The following is a 12,087-nucleotide window of genomic DNA, read 5'->3' on the forward strand; positions in this document are numbered from 1 at the left end:
CATATAAGAGACCATCTATTGCTGCTTTAGCAGTTTGAAGTAAAGCTGGTGGTAGCTAATGTGTTCTGTGATGCAATGGAGGTACTGGGAATACTGGTGATCTTACAGATCATTCCATTGTTAATGGCACACTGCACAAACCATACTTGCTGATAAGCACTCAAAGACACTGTGTGATGAAGCAAGGTGGGATATTTTTACTTCCCCTCTTGTTTTGCCATCTGACTCTTTAGAATTCATTTTAGAATTAATTGTCATTAACGTACATGAATATAATTGCATTTTCATAAAAGAGAAAGGTTGGCCCTTAGTTTTAAGAGACTATAACACCAGATCTAATTTTGTGCTTAGTTTCATGTATGGAATTGATTTTCTAATTTATTTTGACTATTCCTAGTTAGTATCTTTGGTTACAGGGTGCAATCAGTAATTGTTTTGTAACTTAAATTCTATTGTTGATGTATAAACATATATAAATTCTGTACTAATTATAAACATTTGGAGGAACAACTAATAGTGTTCTTGAAGGATTCATTTGGTTCTATTCGAAAACATGTTAGCAAAGCCAGCCCTTAATTAATTGCTGGCTGGGGTGGCCGAGTGGTTCTAGGTGCTACAGTCTGGAACCGCGCGACCACTACGGTCGCAGGTTCGAATCCTGCCTCGGGCATGGGTGTGTGTGATGTCCTTAGGTTAGTTAGGTTTAAGTAGTTCTAAGTTCTAGTGGACTGATGACCTCAGAAGTTAAGTCCCATAGTGCTCAGAGCCATTTGAACCTTAATTAATTCCAAAGTAATTAACAGTTTTGTCAAAAGTATTGTTTGAGTTACGATATTTGTTAATTTCATCATTTAAACAAATAATTTGGCTCAACCCTTGTGGTAGAAGAAACTGTTAAAAAGAACCAATTTTTTAATGTATTCAGTTAATTTAATGAGTTATATTTTAATTATAATTTCTGTAAATTAAACACCAAACAATGTATAGTTTCAGTACCTATTACTATGATGATGTATAAAGGCCCAAATTTTGCTCCCGAGGCAGTCAGTCCATGACCAATTTTCAGACAAGAAACCTGTGCTGGTTAGGTCAAAAACAGTGCATCAACTTATGTGTGAATTAACTGTAACACAAATAGGCCATGTGTTAAAACAATGACAGTGTCTGTTCAATATGTTCCGTATTATTCTGCAAGAACTGTGAACTGTGTTGTTAGGTTTTTGCTGCTCATAGATATTCAACAGAAAACTATTGTAGTAGTATGGTGATGTTTGCCTGCAACCTATTAATGAGGCTTATCAAAATTTGCCAATAGTTAGCTGGCCATATAACTGTGTATTATTGGGGGGGGGGGGGGGGGGGGGTTGTGAACAGTGAAACTAAAGAACTATGAAACACAACTGTGCAACTGTCAGCTACATCATTTATAATAGGCAGTGTTGAACTCCCCCCCCCATTTTTTCAGCCAGTATCACAACGCAATATGTCGACACTGTGGACCATCAATGAAGAAATAAAGCAGCTGAATGTCACAACTCTTTGGGGTGCATGAACAAAAAGCACTATCCTGATCCTTGTGTTGATAGATGCAGTTGGTGTGCTGTGTGTGCTTGCAGATGCTGGAAGAGGTACCCGACGTGCATGGCGCAGGGCAGCTGATGGGACAGTTGAATGCTAGTGACACAGCATGTTGAGATACTGTCATGCTGCATGTAGTTCCATCTCAACGTCATGAATTCTGTGGTGGATAGCATCGTTCTCATGTTGCAGGTAGAAGTTCAACATGTGTACTGTTGAAGTAGAGCTGGTTGTACTTTTTGAATACAGTCAGTGGTGCGGAGGCAGTCCTGGAAGAACTGATGGCCATCAGATGTTGCTGAGAGTGATGGCTACTGCTGTGTAAAGTTGGCCATTCTATTGAGTTGAGCTACTAAGGGAGCATGGCTGACAACACCTATGGCAGAGTGGCTACTGGTTGTGTGAGTCAAGATGCTGTCTGTCAGGTTGGAAACCAAGTGGAAGTGATGGAGGAAGCCAGGTACTGGTTCACAGATGTCAGCAACTATAAATGTTAAGGTTCAATGTGCAAGTCTGATATCTATAGACTCAGATTGCCAAGTTGTTTGCTGCAGGAAACTGAACAGATGAGTAGCCATGTATCAAGAATGACAAAGAGTACTGGCTTCTCATCTGAAGTCAACAAGGAATTGTTGGTGAGTTGTGGAGATGAGGTCGGTGCTGAAGGGGCTGTCACCATCCTGGGTATCTAGGTGAGTTACGTATTCTGCATGGTTTGGTGTCCCTCCTGCAAACTGTGAATCAAGTTTGGGAACTCACATGGAGAACAACAGTTGTGAGTAGATTCACCAAATTGTGCACAATGCAAGCAGAAATGGTCCTGTGCATCTGCAGCTCAGTTGACAGTGTTCTATGTAGGTGGAGGCACAGCTCAATTGGTGGTGATCTGCAGAGGCATGACATAATGGTGGTGATCTAAGCAGGTGTGGGTGCAGCATGGTTGGCAGAGAGGTGGGGGGTTGTTGTGGAGATTGCTCCGGCTGATTAAGGTGATGTCAGAGTCAGTGGAAGTTGGCTGAGACTGGATCGGCCGATGGCAAAGTAGTGGGCAGTTGTGCTCGTGCTGTGGTTGTAAAAGCTTTCCACCACTGTTGTCTGTGTAATTTGTGCATTGTCAATGCTGAATAATGGAAAACATTCTATCCGCAAGTTTAAGTTGTGTATCCAATGGCTCATGCTCATGAGTGGCCATGACCACTTGCCCTTGTGGGGGAGCTTGATGACCCATAAAGCCCATAATGTGTGGTCTGGCATGAGGTGCAAATCAGTTTATTAACATCACCAATGTCATAGTTGCATGGGATCATTTCCTTCAAATCTCCACCATATGTGAGATGATGAAACTGTGATTCCAGGGAGCGAAATAATGCTGCTTTATTGTCTGAAGAGGAGTCAAGGATGATATGACTTACCATATCCATATATTTTTCCAACTGATGAAACAGAATGACAGATTTTGTATTGTCACTGATGACATCACTCAGAGCAAAAGTGCAGTGGTGAACCACAGGTTTTGTAGATCTGGGCAAAAGGATGAGGGCTTGAGATGTATCCTCTGCCCAGAAAGTTGCCAGCCAACATCTGTAGGAGGATAACAGTGATGCAATTAGAGTCTGTACATGGCATGACCTGATGTACAGTAGTTGGAATGGAAGAAAATGCAGCTGGCAGTATAAGGCCCAGAGAGACTGTATTTGTGGATGGCATGGATGTTACGTTGTCAAAAGTGAGCAGACATGAATCCAGTCAGTTGGATTGATATGGCTTGGAAATAGCCCAGTTTGTGAGCAGAATGTAGTCTCTTGTGAGATCACAGAGTAGGTTTTCTGTCACCCTCCATTGTTTGGCACCATTGCTTGCAATCAGAGCAGTTCAAGAAGAGTGCCACTTCACTTTTAATTGATTCAGGTACATGATGAATGTTATCTACAGCACCTGATGTAGAAGCAAGAGAAACATTGTCCAAAAACATGAATTGCACACACAATGGATGCACAGTGGCAGCATTGTAGTTGCACAATAGAAGTAAATGTTCAAATTATTGATTGATTGATTGATTTTTATTGCTGTAGAGACCTCAGAGATCATCTGAGGAATTACAAAAGTCAATATTACATAGTATAAATGTTACACAAATAATTACAAAAACAAGAAAAATATTACACAATATAAATATTACACAAATAATTATGGTACCTTCACACAAAAACAAAACAGAGAAACTTCTGGTACAAATTGATATTGCATAGTAAATTTAGCCAATTACAGACTTCCTCATATATAGAAGCATATAAAAACTGATCACAAAGTGTAGTCATAAGAAGCACTTTTGTGTTTTTTTATAGTTACATCGGAAAGAAACTAGGTCCTGTTTGTTTCTTGTGTTATAATTATGTCACATGTCATACTGTTGATAACTCGGATAGTTTTCCTTAATATGCATTACACACTGTAGTATAAATATTGATGGCAGGGTCATAATCTGTAATTTTTTAAAGCTTCGCCTACAGTGAGCTCTGGATGCCAAGCTACATATCAGTCTTATTGCCTTCTTTTGTAGTTTGAAGACATTAGCTGCCTTGTTTTGATGTCCCCACAGTATTGTACCATAGGAAATGTGACTGTGTATTAAACCAAAATAAACCACTTTAAGTACTGGCACGTTTAGACAAAGACGCAGCTTCCTTAGAGCAAATATTCCTTTGCTAATGCTGCTTCCCACTTTTTCTATATGGCTACCCCAGGATAATTTTGAATCAATTGAGATTCCAAGGAAATTTACAGCATTTGAGCTCTGCGCAAGTTCAGTGTTATTATTCCACGATACATACAGGTCTTGTATTTTTTTCGGTTGACACAAAGTGTGAACACCATCATTAGAGGTCACCAATATAGTACTACAATAGGCAGACTGTAAGGAAGGTGTATAATAACATGACACGTGTCCCATGTAACACACTTTTATTTCAGCTGGTGGCATACATGCAAGATGCAACTGAACATGGCAGGGCTATTAAGCTGACTAATTGTCAAGGATCACATGTGTGGCCTTGGTTGACTGCCAGTGATGATCTTTCAATTTGCAGAATTCCCACATATCAATTGCATATGTTGTTACCTATATTAAAAAAAAAAAAGGAATAGCAAAAAGTATAGCAGATACAGTAACTCATTTCTTTATTATTTCTGTGACATTTCTTTAGCATGAGGTCTTCTTTGGATATTATTCATACTTTCTTACTTACAAACCTGCATTCTCTTCAAAACGAGTTGCAGTGTCTGCTCATTTACAGGATGTCCAGAACCTTTTTGGTCAAGATTGCACTTATTATACAAATATTTTACTTAAAGTCAGAGCATCTGTTCAGTGTGATGGCTGCCTATCAAAAAGCATGCATTATAATGGGGAATAAATGTTTACCAAACACCCTCCAATATCCCTGTCATCTGTTGTACTATGAAACACCCAGCTAGAGCCCCACCAATGTGTTACTCTTCAGTTTGCAGTACCATACACCAAAGACAAAACATAAACTATTGTAAAAAATGCATAGAAATGAGACCCAAAGACCATGATCACTATGGGGCAGGACATTTTCTTTAAATCCTTTATGACTGGCAAGATAGCTTTGAGCTGAATGACCCAGTTTCTCATAAGTTTGTATCCACAGTAATCAATTTCTTCAAATTGGATGAAGCTATCTCTTTGCATTTTCAAACAGATTGACCATGGAGATAATTCATACTTGGACAGTAAATCAGAATGAGACTATGAATTACCACAGTGCCATCCATTTTGATCCACATTTTCTCATCTATTATAAAAAGAATTTCCATTCCATTTAATAAATAAGCATGCATTGTTCAGACTTCTAGGCACTAAATTTTATTGCACCTACATCTTTCTGCAGTCAAATTAATAATTAATGATGTTTTTTTGGAAGGATATTTTTAAAGCAATTAATTCTTCTTCTTATTATTATTTTTCTTTCTTAGTCACTTGTAGAGCTGTTGTGTTTCAGGCCCACTTGTTTAAAGTTCTCCCAGTTTCTTTCTGCCGGAACCTAGCAAAACATGTAAAATATGATTTCTATCAACGTGGTGATTTTATTTTTATGAAGAATGAAGTGAAAGATAGAATGGTCTACATTTACTCTGGAAATGTGCAGGTAAGTCACAGACAATGTATGTTTTGATTCAGTAAGATTCTTGTCTACCCATGCCTACATCACAGCCTGATTTGACCTCTGGAAACCTGCAGTTATGTATCATGCACTGATGAGCCAAAACATTGTGATCACCTGCTTAATAGCGTGTAAGTCAATCTTTGTAACACAATGCAGCAATGATTCTGCAGGGCATGTATTCAGCAACTCCTTGATAGGTTCCTGGAGATATGTAGCACCAGGTGCCTATGCCCAGGTTGTGAAATTCCCATAGTTAACAGACCATGGTTTGTGGGTGCAGAACATGCAATGCTACTGGGAAAAAATTAAAATTTGGTAATAAAATTGAATTCTGCCTCTGTTTGTGTAGAGGCTGATTTATTTACCTAAAGTCCATCACTTTAATTTACAATAAAACTGTAGAATGGTTACTGACAACTGATCAGAATTCCACTAACTGCAAGGTTGAAATGTAGGTTCAGGTTTTTACATCATTAATTCAACTAGAAGCGATTTCAGTTTTCACAAAACAAATTTATTGTCCAATTAACACATGTCACTGTCTCTTGTGATCAACACATGTTGTTGTGCAGCAATAAATGATATGACTTGAGCCCCCAATTGTGGATAACAATGCACCATAAATTTAATAAACTAATAAACTATCTGGAAAAACTCCAGAATGAGGTTCAGCTACAAATTATCATAAAATATCATCACTCAGACCGAAACAATGATTAGTTGTCATGTAGGTCAAGTAGTTGTGGATTTCAAATAATGTTTCTACTAACTGCTGTGGCACACTGCAAAATTATCAGAGTCCAAGCTGAGCATGAATAATTCTAAGTGCTGTAACTGTGACAGAAAATAGTAAAAAAAACTGTGCAAAATTCATCAGAGACCACAAGGGATGTGAAATATTTTCAAATACTTAGTTGTGGCTAAACCACGAACGATACTGACTGACAGGCCTCAAAAACCAGATGGACTGACCTCAAAAATCAGACAGTCTGACCATGAGTCTAAGACAATGCGACCACCATGAGTCTGTGATGGACAGACAGACCACAAGGAACCTGACAGCAGTCCTTTTAAAGCCTCTGTCACCCTCTCCAAAAACTAAGCATTCTCTAATTCTTAGCATCTACCATCCTTGAAAACTGCACCCAGTGACGACACACAGGTTCCTCAAGTGATCACCAGCATAAATTTTCATTTTTTTCATATATTTAACTGAAATTTTGATTGCACCATTAGCAGTACACTAAAATTATATTCCAAAAATGTATATTATAATAATGTGTAGGTACCATAGTTTGCTTGTAAATTAGGGTTTAATTATTCTCCCTTTGACTTTTCAATGGCAAAAATTGTTACTTAGTTTACAATTACAGATGGTATACCCTTTTCATCAGATTTTCATTTCTGTAATCAGAATTTATGTATCTTTAACGAAATCAAAACTATGGGCAAAACTATGTAAATTTAATACTAAACAATAAAAATGGTTAATAAATATAATAATCTAACCATATACACCGTATGTGTAGTTACTAATATCTGAAGCTAACAAATACTGCCATGCTATCACCCTCATGTAAAATTTATGCTGAACTTAAGCAGTTTCCAATTAAATTGATTCTCTCATCTTAATTATGAGTTATGGATCATATTATTATTTCAGTTGATGCATCTCATCAAAAGCAACAATTTGATCACTCAACCTGTTTAATGGTGTGATTATATTAAAAGTTATAATGTGCTTACCTTGTAAGTAAATGCATTTGTCTCTGTAACTTCTTTATAAAACACTCAGATGATACCTTGATATCATTAGAGGCATAAGTAAGCCGTCTTTCATATGACAGCTTGTGTTTCTGTTCATTGTATTCTCTTCACTGCATGCCTGCAGATGTGCACAAACCAACTGAGACTTCCCCAGTGGCCATTAGCTGCTGAAATCAGGTGTCCCATGCTATTTATTTAGTCCTTCTAATCCTACATGTATAGAATATATACAAGGATATTAGACATGGCTAAGTGTTTAAACCTAAAATACAGTTTGTATTGCATTCCTAAGGACTAGATATTTATGTAATTTAGCAAAGAATCATCAGTGCTACTGTCTTTTCTTTGTTTATAATTAGCTCGTTATAGCTGAACCACCGTTCTATACTGTTCATAGTTTGGATAGCAGAGTCTTTCAGTTTTTCCTCTGTTTTCCCACTAGTAAGGAAGCTTGTATCATCTGCAAATTGGAGGGTAGTTTGGCAATACTTGTTGTATATAAGATCATTGACATAGAGGAGAAACAGAATGAGTCCTGATACTAATAACAAGTTTGTTTGTGTGGTCTTCCCCCGCAGCAAGCATATAAATACTTGTCTTGTATATAAAACTGCCTTTTCCTGCTGCTAGTGACATTATTTATCCCATATGCACTTCGCCTTTTCCTGTTCTAAGGCATCATCAGTGGGATCTATAACAATACAGTTTTGTAATACTAATCCTTGAGGGATGTCGTATTTCACATTTTCATGTCCTGAGTAGCAGTAGCTGATTTTGTTATGGTCAGTATATTGCACTTCGACCACCTGTTTGTGGCCACATAGCTATGTCCTGAGCCACTCATTGGATATACCTCTAATTCCTAATTGATCAAGCTTCTGCAGTAGGGCATTATGGTCAATGATGTTGAAAGCTTTGGGTAAATCAAGACATGTGGCTGTCACACACTCACTCACATCCAGTTTAGCATAGGTTTCAATATGAACTTCAAATATTGCACTCTTAGTTGAATAGCCTTTCCTGAAACCATGCTGTAATGGAGACAGAATTTTATATTTGTTTAGGAAATCAGACAATCTCTTATAAATTTTTTTCTAAATTTTTGGAAAATACAGGCAGTAGTGCTATTGGCCTATAATTTGAAATGTCTTCTGAATTTCCTTTTTTGAGCAGTGGTTTCAGTTTTGCTGTTTTTAAGCATGAAGGGAAGGTTCCTGATGCCAGTGAGCTGTTGCACAAAAGTGTCAATGGTTCAGGTAAGACAAAATAGCATTTTTTAATAATCACATCTGGTATTCCACCAATTCCACATGAGTACCATGTTTTCAAGGTTTTTATAACTGATAAAATTTCTTCTGTATTTGTGGGTGAAAGGAATAATGATGTAGACACATTTCTTATGCTATTTGATGATGGATGTGATATTTTGTTGTGTTCTTCCAGTCCACTCACCAACTGTTCACTCATGTTTGCAAAATATATGTTGAAAGTCTCTGCAATTTTTGTTGGGCAAGAAATCATATGTCCTTCATAAGTTTATATTTTTACATTTTTTGGTTTCACTTGCTGCTTGATTTTTTATAACTTCCCATACAGCTTTAGATTTGTTTTTTGAATATTCAATGTATTTGTCATTTGCCATTGTTGTAGCTCTCCTTATGACATTTTTGAGGAGCTTCTTGTAATTATTCAGGTATAAATAAAATTCATGAGGCATGTTCTGTGTCTTTGCTGTATTGTGTAATCTTCTCTTTCTGTACAAGAGATTCTAATACCTGTTGTAATCCATTTGTTCTTTTTGAAGTTAAGTTGACATTTTTGTTTTTTAATGGAAATGCAGCTTCAAAGTATGACATGAAGATTTCCATGAATTTTTTTAAACTTCTTGTTGGTATTTTCACAAGTATACACTTCATACCAGGTTTCTTCACTTAGTCTCTGTAAGAAAATGTTTGTTTGTTTGTTACTGAATTTTCTTGTTTCTTTTACAAGTTCCTCTTCCTCATTTGTTTCATTTGGGGTGTGTAAAACAATAAACTGCGTATAGTGATCACTGAAGCCAGTATTAAGATTCCTGACACAGAATTTGTGATTTACATTTGTGTTTATTAATATCTGATTAATTGTTGAGCTTGTTATTGGTGTAACACATGTAGGAGAATTTATGGTGGCTTTTATGTTATATGTTTCTGGTAGGGCCATTAAGCTTTGCTGGTCTTTTGAAATTTTTTGAAAATCAATATTAAAATTGCCACATACGATCACTCTTTTATTGAAGTTTTTTATAGTTTTTAAAGCTGCTTCTAGTTGATGGCAGAGCTCATTTAAGTTCCCATCAGGGCTTCTATATACACAGATGATTATTAATTTTAATGTGGAGAGTTCAACTGCAGATACTTCAAAACTTTCTCTTCAGTTAACAGTTCAATAGGTTTTATGTGACAATATTCAATACCAGTTTTAACAAATATACATGACCCTCCAGGACTAGATGTGGTTCTAGAGAATGATGATTAAAGATTGAAGTCTGCAAGTTTTGTGACTGACATTGCATCTTTAGGCAGTTAGTGTTCAGTTATGCGCATTACAGTTGCGTTTTTTTAACTCATTAGTAAATAAAATTTCAAGTTCACTTAACCTGTTTTTCAATGATTGGACATTTGATGAATCAGCATGAAATTAAAAGATTTTTTTAGACTTTTGCATATTTAATTAATCAATTACCTTGATCTTGTGAATAAAAAATCATTCAGGTGTACCAGAAGTACTGCTTTTCTTTTCCCTACTGCACTTATTCTTCTTTCATCATCTGCTACAGAATTTTCTTCTGTGTCTGGCTCCCCTGTTAGTTGTTCAGCTGCTCCAGTTTTTGATCCTGCTGTTGATGATTTTGCTGCTGGTGTTAGAGCTGGGTCCGCAAAAGATGGAGCTGTTAGTGCATTCATTGTTTTTGCTGTGACTGAATATTGGAGGCACTTTCTTTTGTTATTGTTGGTGACTGAGGTCTTGCTGGCATTGTTTCCTTTGAATATTTGGGCGGTGGAGGGGGGGGGGGGGGGGGGGGGGGGAGGGAGGAGGGCAATCCACAATGATTTGTTTTTGAGTGTTTGATGGCTCTTGCTGAAAATTTCTTAATTTTTTTCCCCATGTCATTAATGTGTGGAATCTGTGCCCAATATTATTAACATTTAAGAGTTGCACATTTCTGAAATGTTTGCAAGGGAGTGAAATTTGTGGGTTGGCATTGATTATTTCTTTATTTACACATGACCAAGATGGTAAGTCAGGCCAGTGTGGGATGTTCAGCAATAAAACAACTGTGTGTGTCAACTATCCTAAGCACCATTTTAGTTCTTGTTTTGCATTGTGAGTTTCGTTTTTGTATACATCATTTGACCCACCAAATAGCACAACTTATGCCTTCAGAGGTTAAGTTAGCAACATCTGTGGATCATACATGCTTGCAAACTTCTGACATAGAAGCACTAGACTTTATGTAAGCAATTGTTTGCACACTGGATTGACTGTTCAGAAGGTGAGAAAATCCATGACCATGGCTGTCTGCCATAACAACTACTAGCTGATGCATGATTCAAACTTGGCACTCAGCCAGTGCAACTAATACACTGATATGACTTGTCGTGTTAACAAGCTGACACCTAACACATTGCAGGTGTGTTCAATTGGATTCGTATTAGGTTAGTGATGGACAAGCCATCAAAATGAATTCACTCTCATTCACCTTGTGACAGACAGTTATTCCACTGGAAGATACCACAGCTGTTGGGGAGGACATTGAGTGTCTAGGGATGCTGGCGATTTGCAGTAATGTTCAAGTTTTCTACAGCTGGCTTGGTGCTTTTTGTTATCAGTGTAAGACCCACAGAAGTTCAGCTGAATGTCCCACATGGCATAATACTGTCCTCAGCAGTCTGTGTCTGTATCGGTATGTAGCCATTCTCTTGGACGATTTCATGTCCATGCACGATCTTCAACCTTGTGTAACAAGAAATGTGATTCACCTAATCAGATGACACATTTTGAGTGATTCAGAGTCCCACCTTAATGATGCTACACCCACTGTGATTGTGACTGACGATGTCAATGGGTGATTATGGGAACACACAGGTGCTGTGTGCTGTGGAGGACTGTGTCCAATAGTGGGCATGGAACAGTGTACTCTGAAACATCTGTGCATATACCAGCTGTGTACCCTGTCCTTAGATCTGCCACAGACTGCTGACCATATTGCTGTAAAGAGTTGTTGAGCCTCCAAAATTGTGATATAATTTGATAATCACTTACTGAGTATTGAGGAAAAATCGACTGTGACAACCATTGACAAATTCTTTGACCATAACCTATATTTATGACATGAATTCCATTTTTTCATATATGTAAGATATATTTATTTCGAACAGCACAACAATGGTGACTACTTGCTGATTCCTTAAATGCAGTTTTTCTGAAATTATATTTTAGGATGCCTGAACAGAGTCTTATTTTGAATTTTAAAACCAGTTAAATTCATCAGTCAATATTTTGCTATCATGAA

The 12,087-nt window shown here is 37.3% G+C and overlaps 1 protein-coding gene across 1 annotated transcript in view; it reads left to right on the forward strand.

Moving 5' to 3' along the window:
- The first annotated feature begins 2,165 nt into the window (after positions 1–2,165).
- The window catches only part of LOC124613808 (cyclic nucleotide-gated cation channel beta-3-like), a 186,552-nt gene continuing 176,630 nt past the window's right edge, over positions 2,166–12,087 (forward strand). Inside the window, exons 1-2 of the mRNA XM_047142530.1 lie at positions 2,166–2,213; positions 5,601–5,747. Of these exons, the coding sequence (XP_046998486.1) occupies positions 2,166–2,213; positions 5,601–5,747 (195 nt within the window). The remainder of the gene's footprint in view (positions 2,214–5,600; positions 5,748–12,087) is intronic.

The sequence above is a fragment of the Schistocerca americana genome, chromosome 4 (assembly GCF_021461395.2).
Source record: "Schistocerca americana isolate TAMUIC-IGC-003095 chromosome 4, iqSchAmer2.1, whole genome shotgun sequence".
Classification (NCBI taxonomy): domain Eukaryota; kingdom Metazoa; phylum Arthropoda; class Insecta; order Orthoptera; family Acrididae; genus Schistocerca; species Schistocerca americana.